This window comes from Aulonocara stuartgranti, assembly GCF_965226115.1.
Source record: "Aulonocara stuartgranti genome assembly, chromosome: 3".
Taxonomy (NCBI): Eukaryota; Metazoa; Chordata; class Actinopteri; order Cichliformes; family Cichlidae; genus Aulonocara; species Aulonocara stuartgranti.
In genome coordinates this window covers 39,336,420-39,349,060 of record NC_138941.1, presented here as the reverse complement: position 1 = coordinate 39,349,060, position 12,641 = coordinate 39,336,420, and the positions used below count along the sequence as shown (strand labels likewise).

The 12,641-nt window shown below is 43.5% G+C and overlaps 1 protein-coding gene across 3 annotated transcripts in view; it reads left to right on the top strand.

The window, feature by feature from the left end:
- The window catches only part of stim2b (stromal interaction molecule 2b), a 58,114-nt gene that overhangs the window by 16,010 nt on the left and 29,463 nt on the right, over positions 1 to 12,641 (top strand). The window contains exons 1-2 of one of the 3 annotated variants that reach the window (XM_082526041.1): positions 10,072 to 10,452; positions 11,580 to 11,710. In XM_082526041.1, coding sequence (XP_082382167.1) covers positions 10,443 to 10,452; positions 11,580 to 11,710 — 141 coding nt within the window. In that variant the 5' untranslated portion in view covers positions 10,072 to 10,442. The other 2 variants (XM_082526042.1, XM_082526040.1) reach the window with 2 other exon arrangements.

Here is a 12,641-nt window from a genome sequence, read left to right as displayed (position 1 = left end):
GTATTTAAAGTTTTGAGGGATAAACCTCTTAAATTTCTCCAAGTAGAAATATATGCAAAAAAAAAAAGCAAAAACGATTTTCAATTTTTTTTGTAGTTTATTGCACTTTTTTGCAATTAATGTAGTTACTATGGACTTAATGCATACATATTATTAAAATATGGGCTATAACAGTTGTATAGCAACTTGAAATGCTCCCACAAATGGCACTACAACATGTAAAAAAATAATATAAGCTCTGGCGGACTTGGTTCTATAGTAGGTCTTAAAGGGTTAAATAAATATCGTCAAATAATCGAGATCTCAATTTCAGTGAAAATAATCGTGATTATCATTTTTGCCATAATCGAGCAGCCCTACTTTCTTGTAATTGTTTTTTAAATGGTCTTGAGGAATAGAAGAAGTTTTGTGTTTAAAACATTACTCACAGCAGATGAAACATATCTGTAAGTCATGTCCTTAAGAAACAGGAAAAAACATCCAGCAAAGCCCTGACACAGGACCTGAAAGATGCATCTGGCCCGTCACTTGATCCATTTACTGTTCATTGAAGCTTCCTCAGAAATTGTCTCAGTGGAAATGTGGCTGTCAAGAAGCTCATTAAGAAAAGGAAACAGGAGAAAAGACTGAGGTAGGCCAAACTTCACAAGAACTGGACAAAAAGTCAGTGACAACAGGTTTGATGACCTTTAGGCTGTGATCAACCCAAATATTGATTTTCAAGCTAATTAGAATTGCCATATATATATTTCCATGTATGTCTGCACATGCTTCAATAACTCATTTCCCATTTTCCAAGCAAAATATAAATAAATGACTTGTGGACGGTACTGTAGTTTTCTTCTGTGTTACTTTCAAACAAAACTGGCTCTCGGTAGGCAAACAATGCTGCACAGCACTGCTAGTGAAAAAAGAAAACAAAACATTGTACCAAAACCAAAAAATAGACTTTATTTAAGAGGTGGATGTGAGTCTGAGTCTAAAAAGTAAAATCTGCATTATATCTAGTGGCCAAGCCTGATTGCATAGACGTCTATAACAATAACACTGGTACTGGTCGCTCGATTTGTGAGCACAGGAAACACTTTCCTGATGAGCTTATGTTCCTAAATGTTTTAACACTTGTTAAATACAACATTATATTAATTTGGCAAATTATCTCATTTAGAGTGAAACAGACAATGAAGTACGGTTTGCTTCACGGCTGTCTTGTGGTTTTGTTTTTTTTTAACTCAAATTCACCTTTTTCTGATGTTTGAACCATGATGGCGACGACCTAAACTCTCAGCTGGCGTCTTAAGAATGGAGCTCCACAAACCAGTAGGTGATGTCGCAATCTCTGTGTCCATCTTTTATGTACAGTCTGCTCAGTCAGACTGCAGATGTGCATGTTGGAGTTTTGCACTCGCTGCATTGCTTCACTGCGCCCATGCTTATCCACCTCCACCTGCACCATCTTTTGTTTCCACTGCTTCGTGCGGGTGGACGGAGCTGCAGTTCAGACATGTTAAACGCCTTTAGCCGGGACAGCGTGGAGCTTAGTGTGAGGTTTTCCAAGAATTCGTCGAGGCTACATGCGTAACTCCTTTTTTGTGTAAGCGGTTCGTGAACAATCTGAGTCATCCTTTAAAAAAAAGCCTGTCATTCACTTGTCACTCCCTACTTGGAAATGAGTTAATTATACAGTCATGTGTGGCACTTTACTTTGTGTTTGTCTGCCATGCCCAAGGCACCCACAGGAATGTGAAAGCACACCTGTCAACAAAACATCAGCTCAAACATAACAAAAGCCTCAGAGCCTGAGAAATAAATATTTCTTAAATTATTGCTTCTTCCAGGGGAAAAGAAAAGTAGTAGAGAGAAAGTCTTGTTTAATTATTGTATCTAGTTTATTGTTTATCCGGTTCGTTCCCCTTCTGCTGGCCAAATCTCAGTTTTAAAGTGCTTGTTGAGTAAGAGAGGTAGGTTTTTAAGTGCATGTCTGCGATGCGTTCATTTTAACAGCTTGTGCAAAGCGAGAGTAACACACGAATACTTTCTGTATCTCGTTTCTTCCTCTTAACTAACCACCTCTCTTCCTCTATCTGGACTAGTGGGTGGCATTTGTAGGCAGCTAATGATATTTGTGTCTTATTAATGGCTGCTGATGAGCTGAAATGGTAGACTCTCTAGAAGCTTTATTTACTTGCCTTTAATACTGACCCGTCAGCTTGACTTATGACACTGCCATATGGGCAGTGGATACAGGGGACATACATGGTACACACTGAAATCACATTGCTCCTTGCTTTTATACATTTTGAGCTTCTAATAGGTGTGTTTACCTGTGCACAAAAAAAATGGTAATAAAAGGGTTCGCAGGGCGGGGTCAGACATAAGGAGGCGCCCCTTGCAAGCAAGCAAAGGCTGCCTGCAGAAGTTCACGGCTGCACAAGACATTAATAAAATAGAGCAACTTATAAGGGTATTCTTAACATGTCATTTATCATGCACACGGTTAAGGCATGCATCGTAAACGTGTGAACGCTGATAAGAGTTTGATGCGTTGCCAGCGGATCAGCTGAAATGGCCGTGGCAGGTTTCCGTGCGGAGGAAGGTGCATGCATGCACTTCACAGAATGGCCGGAGAGCCGAGCGACACCCAAGCAGGAGGTCACCTGAGCTCGTTTTGTAACTGGTGTTGTTAACGCTGGAGCAACGGGGTCATGTACATGTAGCGAAATATGAGCGCAGAAAGAAACCGGTTAAGCAAGACCGCGGGCCCGCTATGCTGAAGTGTCCACGAGCAAGCTGGCTTTCTCCTGGAAATCAAAATTATGAGAGGATTTTATTTCATAGACTGGAGAACTATCTGGGATCTTTTTGGGTCAAATTAACAGAAATATATATTTGTAAAAAAACATTTGAAATCCAAACTCCACCAGTTGCCCCATCCTGATATTCTGCTAGCTTATCTACAGAAGCTCCAGTAAGTGTTATCTACATCTGAATTTATTGACTCAGTAGCACAGTGGAGATATCTTGCAGACAAACAAACATTATGTTTACACTCAGTGTTTCCCACCAAGTGTTGTTTGTATTCTGGAAGCCCTACACACATGTTGCAATTACCCCCTCTGTTTTTTAGTGTCCTACTCGCCTTACTTGCCTTTCTTTGTAAAAGTGTTTGCACTTTATTGAGGTTAAGTTCACATTTATTGAACAGTTTCTGTATTTGGAAATTGATCGTAACTTTTGCATCATCGCGTATCTTTAAATGTTCTTCTTAAATTTTCTTTCTTCTTTGGGATTGTTAGTAAATAGTTAAAGGTGCTTTAAAATGAAACGGCAAACTGCAATTTTGGGCATCCAAGTAAAGAAATTTGCACTTAATTTAGTGCAGCGTGTAGTACAGGTGGGACCAAATCAATCATTATATCGTGCCGCTTCCTTTTGCGCTATATTAAAAATACACTGATGGCAACTATCATTATTAAAACATGGAGCTATTTCACTCATCACAACCACTGTTATTGTCTTGGTCCTGAGCCTGTGGACTCAGTGGTTTTGGTTTTGATTATTATCTTATGTTTCAGGTTAATTGTTGTTAGGATTTCCTTGTTCTTAGGTTTGGTTTCTGTTTCGCTTTGTCTCGTCAGCTCTGATTTCTCCCACCTGTCTCCCATTCCCCGATTGCTCCTGTGTGCATATAAGCCCCGTGTTTTCTTCTGCTTGTTACTGGGCCGTCTGTGTTACCTCCATGTGTTCCACCCTGTATGGTTTCCTGTGAGTTCTGCTTTCAGATTTGTTGGTTAGATTGTCCCAGTTTAGGTTTGTTCTTAGTTTCCGTCTGTCCCATCTCTGCTCTGTCTGAATTATCACCTCATGTAAATAAAGCTCAGTCATTGCGTCATCAGTGCCTGCGATTGGGTCCTTTTCCCTTTAACCCCACACGACTGCTGCCTGCAGCAGTGACAGTTATATCATTTATAGCCCAACTGATGTAAGACTTTTAACACCAAAAAAAGAAAGCTATTCCCGATATATTGGCCGAAATCCTTTCCTTTTTCAGACACATTAACCATAAACAGCTTTTTAGTGTAGCTATTTAATATGATTGATATCACAATATGAATGTTTCATTGCCACCATAAGGAGTACTCGTTCACGCTCTGCTGGACTCTTCTCGAATCAGCTAGTTGTTTTTACTTTTTTTTTTCTTTGTTTTTGGCCAACTGGGAAGTTGTCCCCTGGTGGACAAACTATGCAACATCAACAATCATAACATGGTTGCAGGGTGTTTCTCCTGTCTCTTCTTTACCTTAATCTTTACGTATCGGCCGTTATACGTACTGATAAATTGGCATATCGGCCACTGAATCAGGCTCTTTCTATGACTCTTATCAGCTAAATTAACTGAAAGGGAAGAAAAGTTAACTAAGTCACAGCACTGTAACATGACACATGCTGTGTCATGTTACAGATATTGTGGGCAGTGCGTCCTGAGATGCTCATATTGTTAGTTACTGCGTGATTCTCATGTTCACAATAAGGTAAGCAGGGAGCTGGACTAGTGCTCTCTCTCAGCTGTGCTTGACACAGCACATGCGTCACGTGACTGGAGGGCAGGGTGGCTCACTCGGGTATAAAGCGGATGCAGGTTTATGCTAAGTCCGATTTTGCCAGGTTATTATCACAGAAGTATCTGCTGTAGTTGTTTAGGGAGTCATATTCTATGACTTATCATTCACCTCTAGTAGTTGCATGCTATGCAAAGTGTTGGCGCAGTTTAAGCAAACATTTTTAACTAAATGTGTCTCAGTCAGGTTTATTAGCGTCTCCTCAGCCTTTGTCATCTGAGTATCTGAGATGACAGGAGGCTTCGACGCGAAGAGGCGCACGAGTGAGCTCGCTCTCGTCTGCTTTAGCATGCGCCATGTTTGCTCTCAAGCCTCCTTCCCCGTTACTTGATTGCGCCATTCAGACACATCGCTGTCTGCTTGAATAAGCGTTGGCCGAGGTGTGTGTCTGCACTCCAGAGAGAAAGGGAGACGTCAGCGTGTGAGCGCAGGACGTGGCTGAGGACGCCGAGAAATCTCAAGCAGTTTGTGGGAAAGAAGAGGCCGCTTCAGCCCCCCTTTGGCTCCCCAGAGTCAAATGTCAGGCCCATCACGTCCTGCTATCTTAATTCCCCACTGCCTCTGCACACACCCAACCAGCTCCCAGATACTCTTACACTGAATCTTGGCTTCCTCATCCAAGACCAAGTTTGACCTGTCTCTCAGGTGGAGATCTCACTCTGGGCTACGAGGTGCTGACGTGACGCACCGCTGGTACTCTTCCTGTGTAACTGAACTAAAGCCTGTCTGCAGAGATCAGAAGTATACGAACTAAATATTGATTGTTATGTATTTCACATGTTTTAAGTGTAATCCTCAAGGGCTTAAAGGGCCATGTTGTGATATGCAGTCTGGTCCGTGTATAAGCAGACGCTCTCTATTAGCTCCCCTTCTTTACATCAGCCTCTCGTCCTTATTTATTTGTCAAGAAATCTGCAGCTCTCTGCCAGATCCACATCTTCAGTGAAAACAAATGTGTGTGTTTAGAGCTAAGTAATATCTTAAGACAGCCAGGCGCTTCATTTTTTTTGGCAAACGCTGCTTAAACAGTGGATTTGTGGGCGACTATTTTAAGCTGTGGAATCAAACACACTATGACAGCTGCACAAAGATGTATGTGGGATTGACTCAAATCAAGTGGTGCAGCGCTGTGACTCATATCATAGAGGTCAATGGGACAGATGAGTAATACTTAAAGCCGTTATAGCTGAGGCATTATTTGGAACTGCATGTGAGGATGCAAGGTGGTCTGAATTGGACAGATCGGGCATTGAACAGACGTTTTTCAGACTTTATGTCTGATTGAGCCAGTTTTAAGAATAGATTCTGTACAGGCCGCGAGTCCTGCCTCCTATAGACTCCACCTGGGTTTCCAGTATGGGGAAAACATCTTACACATGAAGTTTTCTGCAGTGAGGATGATTTCAGACCACGCCTGGACCCCTTTCACTCCGATTTAGTCCAAAAGCATCAGGCGAAAACAGCTTTTGTTAAGATTTGCTATTTACACAATGCTCAGTAGGTTATAAAAGTAGCTATCTTGATGGATCGTGTTCATTGATAGAGAACAAACTCCTGCCTCGGCATTGATCTCAGGTGAATAAAAGCATAGGAGAACAGAAAGGCTTGTCAAAGCTCTCATATTAGCACATGAAAAGATTACAGGGGCTTAAAGATCAGCGAGTAAAGCTGTTTTTATTTTTTCTGTAGGAGACATGTTTGTCTAACATTTGAACAGACCACACACCCAGAATTCAGCGGGATGAGGTCTGGCGCATCGATTCGAGCGTTTAAACACAAAAGGCCAAATGTCACAGGGATCGAATTGAAGGAAGTTCCCCCCTCACCCCACAGCTCCCACGGCAAACACATCGAACATTACAAACACACACTCCTCTCTGTCTGCTTCTCCCGCCACTGACTTCACATGTTTTTTTGTCAACATGAAACAACACCCTGTTAATGTCACGCATATAGAGCAGGAAAAAAAAGGTGCTGGAAATGACTTTAAAGCGAGCAGCTGACAGATAAATGCTTTAGCTATCAAGTTCTTTTGAAGTACCCACCCACCCCCACGGTGACAGCTTGCACACATTTTGTGAGTTATAGCAAAGCAAATTACTGTACAGCCGCTTTCCTGCTCATCTGTGTGTGTTTGAGCAAGGGAGACCTCTGCCATTGTTGAGCGTTTACATCCTGACAGCCGGGAGCCTGATAGGTTAAAAATAACCCAGAGCTTTCCAATTTTGTCATCTTTCGGGACCGCTTGTCCCGGCTGTTTTTAATTTGAGTATTTTTTTTTAGCAAGCGTCCCCCTGGAACGCTCAGGGGGGGGTCACCGACGACCACTTCCCGTCACATGGTTTCTCATTGTAGTGCTAACAACTATCCTCAAACGTACTCAGAAATGGGGGAGAAAAGGCCTGCGCTGTCACATTTCTGGATGTCTCAGCAGGTGGGACAGCTTAAATCCTGCGTGTGAATGACAGCTTTTTAAAATTTCTTCTTTTGTTTTATCTTGGAAGCATCTTTTCCTTTATGCAGGGGACAGAATTAGGCCAGTAGTACTTATAGAGGAATGAAAACCAACATCACAGACAGTGAAAGGGTGCTGCTGTCAGTTCCGACATTCCTGTAAAAGAAAGAATTCCGGCTAAACCGCGGCTCTTGTTTTGCTTCTTTCTCTGCATAAAAAAGTCAAGTCTTTTTGGGTTCCTTTAAATAACCAAACAGCAAACTAGATGTGCATGCTATGCAAACAGCAGACTATGTAAACTTTTCTGGCAAGCTAAGCAAATGCATTATGTAACTTGTTCTCGAGCATCAGATGGCTTTTGACCGAGCACAGGCGCACAGACGCTGCCCAAATGAGGCTTATCTAAAGCAGCCTCGTTCGCACTGATATTACTTCCTGTCACTGACAGATACGCTTCTTCATCTACTGTCTTCGTTATGGGGACGGAAGTGGTTTGGAGTGTTTTGTGGTTCTCTTTGTTCCTGTTTTTTTCCCCAACAGCACACAGCCTTTAGGGGAATCCTAGTAAAGGTCTGTTCCTGATTGGTGCACACCGTGTTGTCAGAAAGAAAGTGATTTTTCTATTTGGAGCACATCAGTCAAAACAAAAGTTCAGTTCAAGTTAGCCCAGCTCTGTCACTGTATCGTGTTGAGAGGTGGAGACTTTAAAGCCTCTGTGGTTTCACTCCCTCAAACCAGTCCGCTGTATCTGTTTGCACAAGAACAAATGATCACCGTGTTATCTAACCTCTGGCGGCGTATCGCTCCCTTCTGCCAATCGTGAGGCCACTCGCAGCCCTCTGCCAGTGCTGGTTCCTTCGCTCGACACGTTCATCCCTACCCAGTGTCCTCTCATCCAAACTTAGCCCCGGGCATGCGTCCAATCAAATGCCTCTCTTTGCTTCTTCTGTAGATTGCCAAGTGGCAGTTCTATAACTAACGTGTCAAGTCTGGCTTTAGTAAACAGATCTGACATCAAAAACCCACAGAAAATATCACATGGCTGCCTGCGAGCTGTACATGCTCATCAGGGTGCTTTAAAAAAGTGGAAGCTGCAGATCTAATGGGGCGAGTTCACACAAACATACACGCCTTTCCTCTGGTCTCGCAAGTGTGTATGAAGCAGCATGAATGTGTTAGTGAGTTATTGTCTCAAAGGTGGCTTTCTTTTAACCCGGCTTGCCTGCGATGGGAACCTGTGCTGAACGCAGCCTGCTCCAGGGCAGGCTATGTAATTAGTCAGAAGCTGCATTTTTCTGTTTCTGTGAACGCGATCCAAGCGCACCACAATTTCTTTTCAGCTGAGAGAAAACATTTTGGATGAAATTCTGCAGAAAGCACATGAATGCGCTCGCTAGACGCTTTGTTAGGTACACGTTTCTGGTGCAGGATTGGGCCCTTTATGCCTCCAGAGCTGCTTTAATTCTTTATGGCACAGATTCAAAAAGGTGCTGGAAACATCCCTGTGAGATTTTGCTCCATATTCACATGTTTGGTGTTTGATGTGACAGCGTCACACAGCTGCTGCAGATTTGTCGGTTTCACATCCGTGATTCGAATTATTCGTTCCACCTCGTTCCCTAAGGTGTTCTAGTTGATAGAGATCTGGTGACTGTGGAGGCCATTTGAGTACAGAGTACAGGTACTTTGTCACGTTCAACAAACCAGTTTGCGACGAGCTGAGCTTTGTGGCATGGCGTGTTATCCTGCTGGAAGCAGCCATCAGAAGATGGACATGGTCAGCAGCAACACTCAGGCAGGCAAATGTGTTTAAATGATACTCAGTTCACAGCAGAGGGCCCAAAGTGTGCCACGAAATATCCCTCACACCTCCAAGACCAGCCTGAACTGCTGATATCAGGCAAGTTGAATCCATGCTTTCACGTTGTTCACTCCATATTCTGACACTACCACCTGAATGGCCCAGCAGAAGTTGAGACCATGCGAACTGAAGCCTCTGGCGTGGTCTTCTGATCCTGTACCCTCCGTCATTCTGATGCTTGGTTTGGTCGTCTTGACGATTCCTACATGTCTAGATGAGCTGCTGCCACATGATTGGCTGATTAAATACTTGCGTTAGGGAGCAGCTGAAGAGGAGTACCTAATGGCCAGTGAGGGAACGTACTTGTGCTCAGTCCTGATTTGCAGTCTGATCAGTTTGCATGTTTTGCAATGTTCCAGCATTAACTTGGCAAAAAGTGAATTAACTTCCGCGTCTCCTGCAGTGTGAGCTCTAAATTTACTTGTTGAGCTTCATTTAGTGGTGAAATAAATATATTAACTCGTGAACTGACAGCATTTTCCTCTCCGGCATTTCTCTCGTCTTTTTGCTGTTAGCATTTTTTGATATTCCCATAACTCTCTGTGAGCCATTCCTCTGATGTAAGCGGGACTCAGTCCGTTCATTTTGTGCAGAACAAGAGTCAAATGATGCATCAAACACCAACACCCTCTTTTGTATGAGCACACAGCCTGAAGGGTTAACTAAGAAAGCTGAAAACCTTGTCATGATACTCATGATCCCCGACTGAGTTTCCAGACTTTGTCAAGCTGTCTGTGTCAAACACTCTTTGCACTTTGTGCTTTTTAACCATTTGCTGTACACTGATTTAGTTCGCGTTTCCCAGCTTCTCTCGGATATAGTGGAACCAGTTGGCTCCTGTGGCACTCAAAACGCAAGAAGTACGTTTGAAAAGCTCAGCAGCAATTCCTCTTAAGAAATCATGCCCTGGTTAACAATCAGATAAAACTCAGAAACCTCGCGGGTGTTTTCACATTCACCAGGTACTATTTTTCTTTCTGCCGAGCTACACCTGCAACCCGCATCGCCTAGCAGAAAGACACGTGCATCTACCCATGACGAGAAGCTCGTGACAGTGTGACGAGACGAGATGTTTGCGTGGGATGTTTTTCTTTTCTTATACGTGCTGAACATGTAACATCTTTACTGACCGGCTGACACGCTTTCACATGTCGACTGATTCTTGTCCTCGCGTTAAAATTAAAGAAGACTGTTGAACTTTTGCTTCACGCCTTGAGAACATTGCTACAGTTTGTGCATGCGTTTTCCTTTTTTGGTCGTCGGGTAAATGCACGGAGCAATTAAACATTGAAAACGAATCACTTTCGAGGTGTGCGGTTGTCCGAGTTGCCCAGCTGTGCATTCAAAAGCGGCGTGTCCATTGGCTCTCAGGGAAGAGCTGTTATTAGCCGTATAATGTGATTTCTTACCGCCTCTTGTTTGCATTCTGTGAAGCCGTCACGGTGGCGGTCGTGTACACGCACTCGGAAACGCCACCTGTTGCCAAGAACACTTAAAAACCTGATGCATGTGTTTGGGTGTGTGTCTGTCTCGCTGTTGTATTGTTGGCCTTCAGTGCTGTGCAGCTCTATAAACAGCAGGGAGCATCATTATTTGTTAGGCCTTGGGATGACTCGGATTCAGTTGTTTTTTTTTTACAATCTAAGTGTTTTAAAAAATGCTCTGTCTTTGTGGTTTACAGAGGGATGTCTTTGCACTTGTGATGCATGCATTTGTCTTTTTTTTTTCTGTGGTTGTACACATCTGCCTCTGTGTGTGGTTTTGTGGCTCCATTGAGACAGTTTGGCTCTTAGCCAGCTGACACTGTCCATCGCTAGGAAGGCTGGAAGTAATGGGCTCATTTCGCCCTTTGGGACGGGACAGGGCTGAATAAAAACAAGAGAGAGAGGGGGAATGTCTGGGGACGCTGCAGGAATGATAACAGCACGCGTCAGAGTCCGGCAGGACCGCTGATTCGCCTGCGCTGCTGTGACAAAAACACAGACATCATCGTCACCTCAGCGTTTGTAATAATTGAGCTATCGAAGTCTTTAATTAAACAAACACTAGTGAGCACGTGGAGGAGTCTCCTGTAGTGCGCTTTCACGTCACGAGTCGCGTCACGTGTCCATTTCAAACACGAAAGTGGAGCTGATTTTAATAAATGCCTGGAGCGTGGGTGTGGTCGGGGCTGTGAGAGCAGGTGAAACTATGTAAACACGCTGTCAGAGACTTTATTATCATAGCCCTGCATTAGCATATCACCGCATACCCATCCAGCGGCATCTTAAGCTTCTTTGTTTCATAAACAGTCAGCAAATAAAATCTAAACGCTATAAGAACGTCGTTCCTCTCTGAGAATATAAAAATAACCGCCCGGTCTCTGTTCGCTCTTTTTACTACATATCATCCCGGTGTGCTCTTTGTTTTGTTGGCACTGTAACCTACATTCTGCTCAATGTGCTGCCTCCATGTTCCAAGTATGCAGCGAGTGAACAACATAGCAGAAATTCCTTGAAAGCCTGGGTAGCATTTAGTAGAGCCGGTTTTACGAATGCTCGCAAGTGTAACTTCCACCTGTTTATACTCAGACGAGAGTACTGCTTTTGTTAATCTCAACCTTTCCCTTCTCATCTCTATTTTTCTGTTTTGTTTTGTTCCGCAGACCCCTGCCTCATAGTGATGCCGCCGTGCATGGGCGAGGCCGACCGCTTCAGTTTGGAGGCGTTGCGACACATCCACAAACAGCTGGACGATGACAACGACGGGGGGATAGAGGTCAACGAGAGCGTGGAGGTGAGCTCGGGGCGTACACTTTTGAGATTCGGGCGGTTACGATGAATCTCAGAAGATGAGTAAGCAGAAAGTGAGCTATGAAGAGGGTGAAGAGTTGAAAGGTGGCGGGTCCAGATGACATACCTGTGGAGGTTTGGAGGTGACGCGGAGAGAGGGCAGTGGACTCGACCGGATCTTTTAACACAGCTGATCTGTTCTAACTACAGAGGGATAAGGATGATTACGTGAAGCTGCAAGGGTGGAGGTAGTGAAGGTGGATGAATTATAATACCTGGGGTAACCCATCCAAAGCAGCGGACAGTTCACTAGACAGGTGGAGATGAGAATTCAGAAACTGTGCAGCAGGTGGAGATGAGTGTCAGGGGTGATTGGTGACAGAGGGTAAGCAGCAGGAGTGAAGGGGAAGGTTTAAAGGGACAGCTCAGGCTGAGGATGTTGGAGATGTGAGGCTGAGATTGTTTACACGTGCGCAGTGGTGGGATAGTGGATAATAGGGGTGCAACGATACACAAAATTCACGGTTCGGTTCGGTTCGATACTTTGGTGTCACGGTTCGATATTTTTTTGATACAAAAAAAATTTTCATGCCTTTTTAATTTGTCATTTATTAAAATTATAAATATATATTTTAACTCAAAAGTACAGTTTTTAAATTTAATGTTGCTGAAACAACAAAGTAATAAAAAAAATCTATCTGATTGAGGAATCACTCATCCTTGGAAAAGAGAGTTTATTACAGAGAAATGTCTCTTCCCAAAATAAAAGCTATACTATCCGCTTCTTCTGGGCTATATTCTCAGCAGCATATTAAACATATCAGGTCCCCATAAGGAGAATCATGTGCTAACCGCTGTCTAAATGACTCGGGTAAAGTTTGTAGCATGCCTGCTTGTTGTTTTTGTCTGCTTCCACTTGTCTTTGCACTAGGATG